The sequence below is a fragment of the Mobula hypostoma genome, chromosome 2, assembly GCF_963921235.1.
Source record: "Mobula hypostoma chromosome 2, sMobHyp1.1, whole genome shotgun sequence".
In the NCBI taxonomy this organism is placed as follows: domain Eukaryota; kingdom Metazoa; phylum Chordata; class Chondrichthyes; order Myliobatiformes; family Myliobatidae; genus Mobula; species Mobula hypostoma.
In genome coordinates this window covers 114,296,592-114,312,755 of record NC_086098.1, presented here as the reverse complement: position 1 = coordinate 114,312,755, position 16,164 = coordinate 114,296,592, and the positions used below count along the sequence as shown (strand labels likewise).

At 42.3% G+C, this 16,164-nt stretch overlaps 1 protein-coding gene across 2 annotated transcripts in view; it reads left to right on the top strand.

Annotated features, from left to right (window-relative positions):
* The window catches only part of map3k5 (mitogen-activated protein kinase kinase kinase 5), a 189,857-nt gene that overhangs the window by 42,485 nt on the left and 131,208 nt on the right, over positions 1-16,164 (top strand). For both annotated transcript variants that reach the window (XM_063040440.1, XM_063040439.1), the window contains exons 3-6: positions 1,836-1,859; positions 10,196-10,389; positions 13,720-13,888; positions 15,846-15,952. In XM_063040440.1, the coding sequence (XP_062896510.1) occupies positions 1,836-1,859; positions 10,196-10,389; positions 13,720-13,888; positions 15,846-15,952 (494 nt within the window). The remainder of the gene's footprint in view (positions 1-1,835; positions 1,860-10,195; positions 10,390-13,719; positions 13,889-15,845; positions 15,953-16,164) is intronic.

The following is a 16,164-nucleotide window of genomic DNA, read 5'->3' as shown; positions in this document are numbered from 1 at the left end:
TTTACTCCTCATGTATATGAAGGATGTTAGTAATTAATTCAGTTCAATTCACTATTAATGCATCTGCTTGCTTTAATAGGCAATTCAATTGAACATTACAGTAACTTCATAATGCCTGGGGTGAGCATTTTCTGGGGTGGAAAAGGAATTAATAAGAGAAAATATACAGAGAAGATTTTGGAATATATATTTGGCTAGTTGGCCTTCATTAAGAGACAAAGGTTGTATTTTGGGTACATACCATTTTACCTGGTAAGCAAGACCCTTAGTAACAATAGTAACTGATTAGCACTTTATCTCCTGCACTTATTGTTTCTGTTAAGCAATGTTGCTGTGTAAGTAGTATACAAACATACGAACTAGATATAGGAGAAGACTGCTCAACTCTACAAGTGTGCTTCACCATTTGGAATGGTTATAACAGATCTGCTTTCTTATCTATCCATGGTAATCTTTCACCCACTGGACTTATTAAGGTCTACCTTAAAAATAATCACTGTTGAAAATGATGCTTCTGCTATCTTTGCCATCCAAGGATTCACAGACCTTTGAGAGGAAGAAAATCGCATCTTCCTCATTCATTTAACTGGGTGACTCTTTATATTATGTTCTTTCAAAGTACATTTATTATCAAGATATGTATACAATATACAACCTAAAGAACCCATTTTAAAAAAATGCAGCAAATGCTCTCAGAACATCCACCCTGTCATGTTCCTTCGGGACAAACTACCTGATACACCATTACTAGTGGAAACTGTGGACGAGCAGGATCAGACATGCAGGGAAGCCCCTCAAGGTAATGTCCTCCTAATCCTTTCTTTACCTCCAACAACATTACTACCTCTTGGAACTTTAGTAGATGAAAACTAAATATCGGTATTGAAACACATCTCAAATGTGCTCAAAATCAGCAGCTACATTCATAATGTGAGTGAAAGGAAATCCTTTAACCTTGAGTCCAGGCTGATTTGATCCCATGTTCTGCCATGAAAGACCAGTTTCTCAAGCACTTTTAAAGGTATTGTTGCTTATGTTCTATTTTCCTTTCATATTAACGAGCAGACGAGTCACCAGCATCAAGAAAGTGATGAATTACAGCGAGATGTAAACAAATTGGTGTCAGGTGCAAGACTGGTGGAAGCTGAAACTTAATATGGAGAAATGTGTGACAGTAGAAAATATAGAAAAATGTTCAAATGCTCACACAACCAGTATATATTACATATTTTTGATAAGAAATAGACAAAATGTCATGGTAGAATGTCATAAAAACAAGAAAGAACTTGTCATTAAAAATTGTTTCCTTGGAAGACTCAAGGTGCATGCGATCCAGTCGCTTACTTTCTGAAGGGTAGACTTTGTTGTCATTGCAGGCCAATGTGCACACGATGCCTGAGACACTTGTTCTGATAAACCTCCAAACAAACACATGGATTCCCATCTAGCATTTTAACTGAAAGATGCTGTCCAGCTAGAACTTCACTGAAGCCTTGGAATCGTTTGAAATGGAAAGGTTTTAATTCAGAGCAAGATTATTAACAACTAAAGCAGATTAGCAATTTTTCTTCATTGTAGGAAATTTTAAAAATATAATCCTGTGCTTCAACAAGGCAACATTAAAGACCTAATAGGCCATTGGGCTCTCTAATTGAAGTCTTTGATGGATTAAGACTCTCTTCCAACAGACTGATTGGATTAATCATATTATTACAATTGCAGCAGCCTTACTGTGTAAGAATCAGAGTTTAATTATTTTGTGTGATTTCTAGAAAAGTATTATTTGAACAAGTTTTATGGTAATGTCAGCTAATTTGTCTTTGTCCCTTTTGCAGGAAATAATATGCCAGAAGAAAAACGTAAGTGCAAACGTGGCTTTTCTCAATTGAATTGCTGATAGTGCATCCTTTATCTCCGGTATTTCATACTACAGGTCGATCTTCACTAATCCGACTACCTGCAATCCGGCACTGATTATGCTTAATGTGATCCCTCTGTAATTCGGCATTTTCACTAATCCGGCACTCCTCAGGTCCCAATGGTGCCGGATTGGTGGAGGTCGACCTGTATTTCCGTGTACTGGTTGTCGTGAAATTAGGAGCTTACTATGTTTAATTTTCAATAAGATTTTTTTTAAGAGTTTCAAGAAGTCATTACAGGAATATTCATAAATAAAACTTAAAAAGGGAAAGTAAAATTAGGTGAGGTTAATATTGTAGCTGATCACCATTGTTTAAAAATTACGTAATCCACAAGGAATGAGTAAGAGCCTTACTGAAAAATGGTGAATTAGATACGAGTTGAGTATTTCCAATTCAAAGTTAAAAATGAATGTGCTAGAGTTTTGTCGTTATTGCTGTGGTGTTGAGCATCACCTGGACTGAATGTGGAAATCCAAACATTCTGAAGGTAAAGGTAAATGATGTAAATTATCAGATGTCAAGTTGGAATAAGTTAACATTTTACTCTGAAAATCAAAATTAAAAAGTTCGACAAGTTGGAAATGTGCAAGATGGTGCTGATAAGTGGGACCCTGTGTGTAGCTCTGATGGGAATGATCAAATATTTTGGTTTAGGATTACTACCACTGAGATCAACATTCCGAGTCCTGTGTACTTCAGTAAGCAACATAATTTTAAGACTAAGATCGTCATTCTGGTGGCCGTGTACAGTCCACCTCTGGCTAACATCAGGCAGGCACTGGAGGAGAGGAGCTCCATGATCAGCAGACACGAACAGTGCACTCTGATTCCTTCCCTATCATTGTGGCAGATTTCAGCCAGGCCAGCTTGACAAAGTCTCTGAATAACTACCACCAACATATCACCTGTGGAACCTCTTGACCACCGTTATACCACCATCAAAAGTGTTTACCTTGGTATCCCATACCCACACTTCGGAAAGTCCGATCACCTGCCTGTACTGCTACTACCCGCGTACAGGCAGAGAATAAAGACCAGCACCAGTGAGGTTCAAGGAGGTGGAGGAACGCTTACAGGATGCTTTGAGTCGGTGGACTGGACAATATTCTGGGACTCATCTTCAAATCTGAATGAATACGCCATAGTGTCACTGACCTCATCAACACCTGTGTGGTTGAATATGTGCCTTCAAGTACATACTGGATGTACCCAAACCGAAAGTCGTGGATGAACCAGGATATTTGTAGTCTACTGAGGGCTAGCAGACATCCCACCTCTCCCGGAAGGTCCGGGAGTCTCCTGAAAATTAATAGTGGCTCCCTGATGCCCGCAAATTATATACAATGTCCCGGAAGTTCTTTTTTTTTTGACAGCGAGTGTGAGAGAGTGCGCGAGAGAGCAAGTGCAAGAGCGAGAAAGCGAGAACGAGTGAGAGCGACCATGAGAGAGAGAGAGAGCGAGAGAGAGAGTGAGAGCGAGAAAGCAAGCGAGAGAGAGACAGAGAGCAAGAGAGAGAGAATGAGAGAGAGTGAGAGCGAGAAAGCAAGCGAGAGAGAGACAGAGAGAGCAAGAGAGAGAATGAGAGAGAGTGAGAGGGAGAAAGCAAGCGTGAGAGCAAGAGCGAGAAAGCGAGCGAGAGTGAGAGCGACTACGAGAGAGAGCGCGAGAGCGAGAGAGTGAGAGCGAGAGCGAGAGAGTGAGAGCGAGAAAGAGCGCGAGAGAGAGCGAGAGCGAGAAAGAGCGCGAGAGAGAGCGAGAGCGAGAAAGAGCGCGAGAGAGAGCGAGAGTGAGAAAGAAAGCGCAAGAGAGAGCAAGAGCGAGAAAGCAAGCGCGAGAGAGCGAGAAAGCAAGCGCGAGAGAGCGAGAAAGTGACGCGGGTGAGAGTGACCAAGAGCGAGAGAGTAGAGAGAGAGCCAGAGCGAGAGAGTTCCAAAAAAAGTCAGAGTGGCAGAGTGTTCCAAAAAAAGAAAATATAAAACGTACGTCACCCCAGACTACACTAAAGTGTACGCCTGCCTAATAGGGGTCAAAAATAATGACAGTGTTGCTCGCCGCACTGTTTGCAACAGTGACTTTTCTATTGCCCATGGTGGGTTAAGACTGTAAAAGACATGTTGAGGTGAGTTTAACAGGTGTCATTTGTTCATCAGCATAGCTAATGTTATTTAAACTATCTGGCTAGCTGCTAAGGAGCTACTCTATTGCAGACATCCCACCTCTCCCGGAAGTCTCCCGCAAATTGATGGTGCTACCTCCCTGAAATGAGTTTTTGCAGGGTGGGATGTCTGGGCTAGATCTATGGTATTCAAGACCAGTGATCCTGATTTATACAAGAAGTCCAGGTAAGACTTAAGGAAGGATATTTTAAGTGCGATAAACAACTCCAATTGAAGTTTGAGAGAGAATCGGATGCATGTCAACTCTGGCAGGGTTTGCAGGCCTTTACTTCCTGCAAGACCAAACCTAATGTCATGAATGGCTGTGACACTTCTCCCGGTTTAGCTCGACACCTTTTACTCACGCTTTGCAAAGGTAAATAAAACTATACCTTTGAGAATCCTGGCAGCGTCTGCAGACCCTGTGATCTCTGTCTCAACATCAGAACATCTTACAAGAAAGAGAACCCTCGCAAGGCGTCAGGCCCTGATGATGTACCTGGTTGGGCTCTGAAAACCTGTGCCAACCAACTGGCCGGAGTGTTCAAGGACATCTTCGATCTCGCACTGCTGCAGATGGAGGCTCTCACCTGCTTCAAAAGGGCGACAATCGTACCAGTGCCCAAGAAGAGCAGGGTGAGCAGCCTGAAAGACTGTCACCCAGTGGTGCTCACATCTGTGTGATGAGGTGCTTTGGGAGGTTGGTCATGGCTAGAAGCAAGGATCTGGACTGGCTGCAATTTGCTTATCACCACAATAGGTCTACAGCAGATACGATCCCACTGGCTCTCCACTCGGCCTGGGACCACCTGGGCAATAGCAATTCCTATCTCAGGCTGCTGTTTATAGCATCCAACACAACCATACCCTCAGTTCTAATCAACAAGCTACAAAACCTGTGCTTCTGTACCTCCCTCTGCAACTGGATCCTTGACTTCCTCACTGGGAGACACAGTCAGTGCGGATCAGAAATGACATCTGCTCCTCGGTGACAATCAAAATTAGTGCACCTCAAGGATGCGTGCTTAGCCCACAGCTCTAATCACCCTACACCCACGACTGTGAGGCTAGGCCCAGCTCAGCGGCAATCTATACATTTGCAGATGACACAACTATTGGCAGAATTTCAGATGGTGATGAGGAGGTGTACAAAAGTGAGCTCGATCAACTGGTTCAGTGGTGTTGCAACAACAGCCTTTCACTCAGTGTCAGAACGGCCAAGGACTTGTTTGTGGATTTCAGGAAGGGGAAGTTGAGGGAACACACTCCAGTCCTCATGGAGGGATCAGCAGTGGAAAGAGTGAACAGGTTCAAGTTCCTGAGTGTCAACATCTCTGACGATCTATCCTGGGTCCTGCATTTTGATGCAATTTCAAATAAGGCTTAACATTTCGTATGGTGTTTGAGGAGAATTGGTATGTTTCCAAAGACATGCAAATTTCTACAGATGTACCGTGGAGGATATTCTAACTGGTTGTATTACTATGTGGTATGGAGGGACCACTGCTCAGGATTGGAAAAAACTGCTGCTCCATCATAGGCACCAGCCTCCCCAGCATTGAGGACACCTTGAAAAGGCAAAGCCTCAAAAAGATGGCTTCCGTCATTGAAGACCCCGTCACCCAAGACTTGTCCTCTTCTCATTACGACCATCAAGGAGGAGGTGCAGGAGCCTGATGGCACACACTCATCATTTCAAGAACAGCTTCTTCCCCTCCGCCATCAGATTTCTGAATAGTCCAAAACTCCACCTTACTACTTGTTTCTTTGCTCGCTTTTTGCAGTACTTTTTAAATTTAAAATTTTATATATATTTATTATAGTATAGTTTTTGTTATTGTATTGCAATGTACTGCTGCTGCAAACCAACAAATTTTATGATGTGTGGCAGTGATATTAGATCTGATTCTGAAATCTGAAATAGAAATGAATAATTATGGAAACACTCGACAGGTCAGGCAGCAACTGTGGCAAGAGAAATTGCATCGGTGCTTTGGGTCCTTTTTCTCTTTCCATGGGTGCTCCCTTACCTGCTGAGGGTTTTGTAACATTTTCTGTTATATTTATTTAAAACCATTCCAGAATGGTGACCTTTCGTCAGATTTTCTTCCCTCTCAATGAACAAAAATGGAATCTAATACACTTGGTGAGCATAGAGCCATGAAGTTCAAAGTAAATTTATTGTCAAAGTACCTTTACAGTATGTCTCCATATACAACCTGAGACTCATTTTCTTGCGGGCATTCACAGTGAATACAAGAAACGCAATAGAATCAATGAAGAACCGCCCCCAATAGAATCAATGAAGAAACCACCCCCAATAGAATCAATGAAGAACCGCCCCCAATAGAATCAATGAAGAACCACCCCCAATAGTATCAATGAAGAACTGCCCCCAATAGAATCGATGAAGGAACCGCCCCCAGTAGAATCGATGAAGGAACTGCCCCCAGTAGAATCGATGAAGGAACCGCCCCCAATAGAATCGATGAAGAACCGCCCCCAATAGAATCGATGAAGGAACCGCCCCCAATAGAATCGATGAAGGACCACCCCCAATAGAATCGATGAAGTAACCGTCCCCAATAGAATCAATGAGACTGCCCCCAATAGAATCAATGAAGAACCGCCCCCAAAAGAATCAATGAAGAACCGCCCCCAATAGAATCAATGAAGAACCGCCCCCCCATAGAATCAATAAAGGAACCACCCCCCCAATAGAATCAATAAAGTAACCGCCCCCAATAGAATCAATGAAGAACCGCCCCCCCATAGAATCAATAAAGGAACCACCCCCCCCATAGAATCAATAAAGGAACCGCCCCCAATAGAATCAATGAAGAACCGCCCCCAATAGAATCAATGAAGAACCGCCCCCAGTAGAATCAATGAAGGAACCACCCCCAATAGAATCAATGAAGGAACCACTCCCAATAGAATCAGTGAAGGAACCACTCCCAATAGAATCAGTGAAGGAACCACCCCCAACAGGACGGACAACAACCAGTGTGGAAAAGACAACAAACTGTGCAAGTACAAAACAAGAAAAATAAATAAATAAATAAAGAGAAAATGAGTTGTAAAGTCCTTGAAAGTGCATCCATTGGTTGTGGGAACAGTTCAGTGTTGGGGCGAGTGAAGTTGAGTGAGGTTATCCCCCCTGGTTCAAGAGCCTGATGATTGAGGGGTAGTAACTGTACCTGAACCTGGTGGTGTGAGTCCTGAGGCTCCTGTATCACCTTCCTGATGGAAGCAGTGAGAAGAGAGCATAGTGTGGGTGGTGAGGGTCCCTGATGATGGAGGCTGCTTTCCTGCAACAATGCTCCATGTGGATGTGCTCAATGGTGGGGAGGGCTTTACCCGTGATGGACTAGGCTGTATCCACTGCTTTTAATAGGATTTTCCGTTTGAAGGCATTGCTGTTTCCATACCAGGCCGTGATGCAACCAGTCAATATACTCTCCACTACACAGCTATAGAAATAAGTTTTAAGTGACATGTCAAATCTTAGCAAGCTTCTAAAAAGTAGAGATGCTGCTGTGCTTTCTTTGTAATGGCACTTACATGCTGGGCCCAGGACAGGTCCTTTGAAATGATAACACTGAGGAATTTAAAGTCGCTGACCCTCTCCACCTCTGATCCTCCAGTGAGGACTGGCTCGTGGACTTCCAGTTTCCTCCTCCCGAAGTCAATAATCAGCTTTTCGGTCTTGCTGACATTGAGTGAGAGGTTGTTATTGTGGTACCACTCAGCTACATTTTCAATCTCCCTACTATATGCTGATTTGTCACCACCTTTGATTCAGTCAACAGCAGTGGTGTTATCAGCAAACTTAAATACGGCATTGGAGCTGTGCTTAACCACATAGTCTTAAGTGTAGAGTGAGTAAAGCAGGGGAGTTTTACAGCATGAAAACAGGCCTTTGGACCCAACTTGTCCTGCCACCCAGTTTGGGAACCTCTGGTCTAGACCTTTACTATCCTTGTACCTTGTACCTGAAACTATCCTTGTCAAAAACCTTAAGGGAGCAGTGAAGTTTCCAGATGAATTTAGAAACAGCAAACAAGGTAAATCTCTGCAGTATCAACATGACTTGATCCTTGCATCATCATTCAATGAGGAAAATAAATAACTAAAAGAGCATTTCAGACTTGGGAAACCTAACTCCTATTATTGATTCACCAACGTTTATTTTCTGTTGAAAAGGATGGTGACTTGAAACACTAGCTTTCCACAAGTGCTCATTGACCTGCTGAGCATTTCAAGGTTTTCCTGTTTGAATTTTGAAATTTAATTTCATTTAAAGCTTCGTTATAAAACGTGCTCTTCTGACTCTCGATGGTACTTTTAAACCAAGGAATGTACAAACTTTTCTGCCCTTCTGTTTCAACAAATGACTGCATTTAAACTGAAGATGATATGAATTGACAACATGAATGGATTGCATTTTCAAATCCAGTTCAAAGTTCTTCATACATCAAGAGATTTTTTTAAAAACCTAGAAGTCAAAATGCACCACCACTGTGGCCATTCTGCTGTATTTGAAGGGTTTATTTGACTCCTTTGCTTTCCTCTAAGAGAGTTATACAAGGTTTTATACATAACAATACTGCCAGCACTTCAAGAAATTGATTGTAAAGTAGTTTGAGACGTCTTGAGGTCATGAAATGTATGAAATAAATTAGAATCTTTTATTTTTATTCTTTTCCTAATCCTGGAAGATAACTACAGAAGATATCTAGTGATTATTATGCCTAGATGGACAGCTCAGTTGAGCAAAGGGAATCGACTATAGGCAAGTTTGAAAAGATATTTTTGGGGGAGTTGCACTAAAACATTGGAATGTACTGTAAATGAGGTCTCAAGCTATTCATTGCTGCACCTGCACAATAAATTTCTACTTCAAGGTTATATTCTGAATGAAAAAAAAGTGTGGTAGCATCTTGATCCTTGATAATTGTTCTTCCAAATTCAAATGAAGTAGGCTTTACTAAAATGGAAAAGAAATGTGTGAGATTTTATTTTGTTACATTTGCAGCATTTTAAATTATATCTGCAGCTAATAAATTTCTAGTGATGGTAAATGCAAGTAATTTTTCGGGCATTCTTAATAGATAACATATATTGCTTGGATCCAGTTGTCAAATAGGATGATTGTCAAAGTTGTAAGCAGGCAATATTTTGGGTCCATAAGGCCATAAAACATAGGAGCAGAATTAAGTTATTCGGCCTATCGAGTCTGCGCTGCCATTCCATCATGGCTGATCCCAGATCCCATGCAGCCTCACTTAAGGTCCTGATCAATGCTCTTGGCCTGAAGCATTGGCTGTTTATTCTCCTCCACAGATCCTGCCTGAATTGCTGAGTTCCTCCAGCATTTTGTGTGTTGCTCAGGATTTTCAGCATCTGCAGAATCTCTTGTGTTGTTGCATACATATGGCTCCTTTTAACATTACTTCAAGAAATTAATCATTGTAAAGCTATATTATACAAATTGTTAATTTACGGCTGTTAGCCTCACCGTATTCCCTTGTACTTTCAAGTACTTTGGAATCAATCCAGCATGTAGGTTGAATAATGTAAATAAAGGTAATTGTGAACTTGTTCCTTGACATACAAACACATTCTTTAAAATATTCCTCTGATGTCCCACATTGAATCCAGAATCTGCATTTAATATCAGCCAAACACAATGAGGCAGCTTGTTGAATTTCAGTTTTGTTCATAACTACAAACTAACTGACATATTTAATTGACTTTTGCTACTGGTTGATAATTGCGTACATTATACAATATCTAACTTGGCAAGCTCACTCAGACTTCCTTGGTGATTCTGTTTAACAATGCAGTGGATTGGTAACTTAAGAGGAAGTCTGGCTAGTAATTTCCACAAAACATTATCACCTCTCCAATGCCGAGCTTAGAGGAGGAGAGATGCAGTGACGTGAAATTGCAAGGCTCACTTTTCAGTAATGAAGTTTTACAGTATGTAGATATATTGATTGAACACAAAGGAAATGATTGAGACTCAGGGGGAAAAAGATAATCATGCTGAAAATGCAGTAAAATAATAGAAGATATGTTGCTGATATGGTACAAATATGCCTTTTGTTCCAGGCATCGTGTGGGAACTACAGCTTTATTCCATACATGGTGACACCACACAACAAGGTTTACTGCTGTGAAAGCAGCTACATGAAGGGCTTGAGTGAGCTAATGCAGCCAAATTTTGAGTTGTTGCTTGGGCCAATCTGCATGCCATTAGTCGATCGCTTTGTTCAGTTGCTGAAGGTTGCACACGTCAGCTGCTGGTAGGTGTTTCTTTACACAAGCGTCATGTTTCTGCGCACACAAAAAAAGTTTCCTCAAACAGCCCTCTGTGTTTGCCAATTTTGTTTTCATATATTTCACTGAAAAGGAAACGCTCGCGTGTTGATTCGCTTTCCTCAGTGTGATTATCCAGTGCCAGTGCTTTCCACATTTGCCCTAATGAAGTAACAACAGGTGATTGAGGAAGACTTGCTGAGGAGGAATTACAATAGATTTGGTGATAGTTTTGGTCCTGATTTGTTTTCTTTTCCTTTACTAGTTTCCAATTATTGTCAATCTAAAGGCAGAATGGAGGAGGGCCTAATGCAGCTCATGTTTCGACCCCTTCCTAGTAGTTAAAATAACTGCCTACTCAGAACTGGTAGATTGCTTAACTAAGGTTAGGTTTTCCTGCAAAATCAAAAGCTGTGGTGAATGGAGGTTGCCGGAGGAGCAGGAGCTCATTTCCATTTAGCATCGCCTCTTCTTAGAAAAAAAAACACTCATAATCCCTTTAGTTTTTTTAACTCTCCTCGTCCATCTACAACATTCCTTTGCTACCCATTGTCCTTGACTTTACTGTGCACGTTAAAGCCCAGGCCAATTGTTCCATATCTTGTACTAGAATCTGCCAATTCTGGTTTGTACCATTGCTTAGAATGGAAGTGGCCCTTTTCAAAGTCACAAATGGTATTCCGTATGGACTTGACTGTGGTAAGCTACTCCTTCTCCTTGTGTTTCTCAACCTGCTTCCCCCTTGACCACATTTACCGTCCATCTACGTCCTCCTGCATCCAGCTGGCTGGAATTGTTCCTGTTTAGTTTCATTTCTATTCATCCACCTCTGGCAATAACCTTTCCTCTCACCCCTGTGTCACTACTCCCAAGGATTTGTACTTAAATTATTCTTATTTCTTAGCAAGCAGCACCCCTTTGTGAAATCATAGAAAGGCATAACATCGTATTCCACATTTTATTTGCTTTATCTCTCTGGACTTAACTCCGTCAAACCGTTTGTTTGATGAACAATGTAAGGCCAATGGAAATTCCTGAGGGTGTTGTAAGTACCTGCCTAGATATTCAATCATCACAGTTTTGGTTGTTTGGCATTGTACAGCTAAACTTTCGTCTAATTTTCCATTTATTAAAGGGAACACCAGGTAATTGCCATTTCCAGGTTATTTCACTGCACTCCAGAAATTCAACTGGAGCCTTGTGGGGGTGAGATCCCAACTCTATATGGGGCAATGTCATTCCCCATGCAATGCACTGTTGGAGCATTGTAGTGGAATTTGGGTCACGTTGCCCTAAACATGCTTGTTGTCAAGTGCTTCCGGGATAATATGATCCTCCTGGTGCAACGCTGGAATGGGAATAGGGTTCCTGCAGTTGGGCGAATTCTTACCTTCATCCTTTGGCTCCAGGGCCATACTACACCAGCCTCACCATCTTTCTTGATCGATTCCCAATTGCGCTATTCCGGGCAGACTCTGCCTTTTTAATTTTTGTACAATTGTTTCCAGCAGGTTTACTTTTTAATTTTAGGACATGGTTATGGTATGGCTGAACAATTATGAGCCCTGTAGTTATTTCCTTCCCTTCTTCGTCTACATAATGGTGCACAACCTAATTTAAAGTATCACATTGTCACCGCCCTATGATGGCTGTTTCTTTCTCAGCCTTGTTAATATCTATTTTTATTTGCATTCATAACAGGGGAGGAAAAACAAAGTTGTGGAAAGCAGATGCAGCAGGGGTGCTGGGAGCAAGGAAAACAGAAGGGAGTGGTTACTCTTCCCATTCCCACACGGACATGCTGTATCTGTCCACTGCCTGTGCTGCCACAACGAGGCCAGATGCAGATTGGAGGAGTACCACCTTATATTCCAGCGGGGTAGCTCACAGCCTGACGGCATCAAAATCAATTTCTCTAACCTGGTAACCACTCCCTTCAATTTTCCTTGTTTCCCCCTCCCTCCTTTGGTGGCCTTCTCCCCCCTTCTCTTCCCCTCCCCCACCCTCATGACCTGTTCCTTTATTCCATGGTCTAAAGTCCTCTTCTATCAGATTCCTCCTTCCTCAGTTCTCTACCACTTCTACCTGTCACCTCCCCTGCACCTTGTATCATTCCCTTTCAACTCCCCCAACGTACCTGTCTTCCCGCATCTCACCTAGACTCACCTGTCACAGCCAGCATGAACATCCCTTCGCTCCACCCCACCACCCCACACATCCTTTTATTCTGGCTTTGTCCCCCTTCCTTTCCAATCCTGATGAAGGGTCTCTGCCCAAAGCATCAACTGTTCATTTCCCTGACCTGCCAAGTTCCTCCAGCATTTGTGTGGTGCTGCAACCGCAAGATCTTTCCTGCCTTCAATTTCACTATCGTTGTCCATTGACTCCTGCTTGGTGATTCAGCAGATTTCGATTTGGATTAGGCCGGCCTGAACAGAGATTCACTGATGTGCTTGAGCGGCCTTGCTAGGCTCACACGTGAAAAGTAACCATGCTAATCCCAGGCCTGAGACCGTGGAACTATGGGTCTGTATTGTGGACTGAGAGAGGGAAGGGAGCAGAGAGAGGGGAGTCATAGTTGGGAAGAAGGGAAGGGAGAGCGGCGGGAGCTGGAAACATCTGCAGCGACAAGATATGGAAAGATTGTTCAGCAGGAAATCAGAGGGTTGGTGAGGGTGGGGTGCAGGAGATATGGACGCAAGAGTATTTAGATTTTCCTTTCTTGCCAACAGGAATAAGATGCAGAACCAGTATATTTCACTGACTCAATAAAGGGCTTGTTCTGTTTAGTAACAGGGTCCAATTTCAAGCAAGAGGTTTTGCTCCCACCAAAGCACGGTCCTGTAGCTGAAGTGTTGTCATTGTGTCCTTGTCCCTTCCTATAGCAATGATATTTCTGAATTATTTTCCATCAGAAATATTTTCACATTTCCAACACAATGATCTGTTTTGCATCATAATTGCAGAAAATGCCAGCAAGCCAGCCACAAAATGGAAAAGATCTTCCACAAACGTCATTTCGCTCGCCCTGTATTAATTCTTCGTTTTCGCCATACTGTGAATCTGCACACTGTTCTGTCCTACAGGCTGCGGCATGATAGCAAATGACCGTAAACGTTCTTCTTTAGGAAAAAAGCCCATCTCAATTCCTCGAACAGGAAGGGTGCTTAAAAGCTTAGATTCGCTGTTACTCACAGACCTGTCCTTTATCTTGCGTGACATTCTAAAGTCAAGTTTGAACTGTGAGGATGTCTCAAGTGACAAGCGATTGACAGAATTGTCACTCAGAATGACCCCGTCTGTTATGTGTTTTACAGTCAGTACTTCAGGGAAACCATCCTGAATGACATCAGGAAGGCCCGTGAGCTCTACAGTGGCAAAGAGTTGGCCACAGAGCTGGGACGCATAAGAAAACGCCTGGACAATGTTGAAGTTCTCTCTGCTGACATTATCATTAACTTGCTTCTTTCCTACCGAGATATTCAGGTAAATATCATGTAATAGAACCACCGACCTTGCATGGCTATTTATATTTCAGTGTCTGTCCATACTTTCAAATAACTGTAGATAAAATTAGACTTTCTTCAGCATTTGCTGCCCCTTCTATACAGGAAACTCTTTATCTTTGACTTAAGTATTTTGTCCTATATAACCCTCAGGTCTGTCGGCTGTGTAAGTCTCGGGAAGACAGTCTCTGGCCCTGAGATTGAGATGCCAGTCCACGCCGAAACCGAAACTCCCGTTTGTGCGGATGCTGCGTGATTTGTTACCCTGTTACAAATCAGTACCAGGAAATAACAGACAGAACACTGCATACAATTAAATGATTTAGCTTTATAATTTTTAATTTGACTACAGGGTTAGTGAAGAAAAAGCAAAAAAAGAAAAGGACCCATTTTAATGAAACAGTCTAATGTGCACAACTTGGAGCTCACAGTTTCCCCTTCACCGATCCTCCTTCAGTATCCCCGGCCTTTGTCGGATCATGGCTCCGCTCCGACTCGAGTCCTAGGATCTCCTCCCTCCGGCATCCTGTCTCCTCATCTCCCACCGAACAAAAGACCCAGATCACCCTGGTGCCAGGCACATGACACGAAAACACCCTCCTGTCATTGAACGGCTCACATTCCAAAGCACCAGTATCTCTAACCATAGCCCAAACACTGCTTCTACAGAAAGACCATTACATTAGGACTGAAACCTCTCCCAGGGTATTACACCTATAAGAGAAAGAATTGTAAATAAAAAGGTAGAAATTTGTACCTCTCGAATTGTTTACATTCAAAACTAGTACTGTTGTGAACAGCTTCAGATGTGGTGCCCCATGCCCTAAGTCTTGGTCCCTGAAGTACACCTGTTGTCTGGCAGCCAGTGACTTCTGGGTGGCCAGCTCACCTATCTGAAGCAGGTCTGGTGACTCCTGACAATGCAAATTGGAAAAATGCCTCCAACTCAGGATCTGGTGCTAAAACTGAACAGAGCATATTCGTAAAGATCTTGCTGTCCTTTGGCAGCTGAAGCACCAGTCCTCACAATGACAACTGGGGCCTTCTGAAATGGAGCTGACTTGGTGGTCATTGGGGTTTTCACAGAAGCACTGTAGCTTGCTTCCAGCTTTTCCCCCACTCCAGTCCCCAAACCGTCCCTTGATCCACCTGAAGACTACAAGCCCAGCAGGAGAATTTCACTGGAGGGCTCCTTTAGAATTCAGAGGAGGTGGGTCCTGCATTTGAGTTTGGCATTGGGTTGGCTATGTAGTCAAATGAGAAATCAGACTTTGGTTAAGGATTAGCCATAATCTTTCTGAGTCACAAGGGAAAACATAACATTTTTAATGTTCCTCTATTAGAGAAGAGGTTCCCATACATTAGGCACAAAATCCCTAGATATTGCTGTAAAGTAATACAGCCACTGTTATTTAAAACCTCTTATTTTAAATCAACAACTATGGACTGTACATAGTGTTGAAACACAAAACTGAAGAAGGTGCATGAAATATCAGTGCCACAAAATACTGCAATAGAAAATGCTTGCCATCGTTCTTCGTCAAAATAAAACTGACTCTTTTTATTTATGTCAAGGCATTTTCTATTTCAGCTTTGCTAATTGGTGGGATGCAAGAAGGGAATGGGACTGGGGTGAGGGTGGGGATGAAATCTGTCTGCTACTTGCAACTCTTGTGAACTCGGTGATAGTTGCAAAATTGCGGGACAGTTTACCAGTAAATCAGTGAGCTATACTGCACTCTGCCAAGTGGATCTCATTATGGACAGTTTGCCAGTAAATCAGTGAGCTATACTGCACACTGCCAAATGGATCTCATAATGGAGTTACTGCTACATTATGTTTACGATTAAAACTCGTGTTTGGAATCTGAATCACAATGCATAGAAGGTCTCATATAAAAGTACATTAAGTTTGTATCTGATTTTCTTTCCCTAAGGACTACAATGCCATTGTAACATTGGTAGAGACTTTGGAGAGACTCCCAACCTGTGATCTGATGGACAATCTTCACATTAAATTTCATTATGCCTTTGCATTGAATCGGTAAGACATTCATTTAACTTCCATGCTGTATGAAGTTGCCTACTTCACTTCATGCATTTTCAAGCAGATTTTAAAGAATTTTAAGGTACTTTGTTGCTGTCTTTTCGACTGTACTCTTTTCTATAGATGCTACCTGGCCTGCTGATTTCCTCCGGCATTTTGTGTGTTGTTTGCATTTCCAGCATCTGCAGATTTTCTCTTGTTTGTGGTAA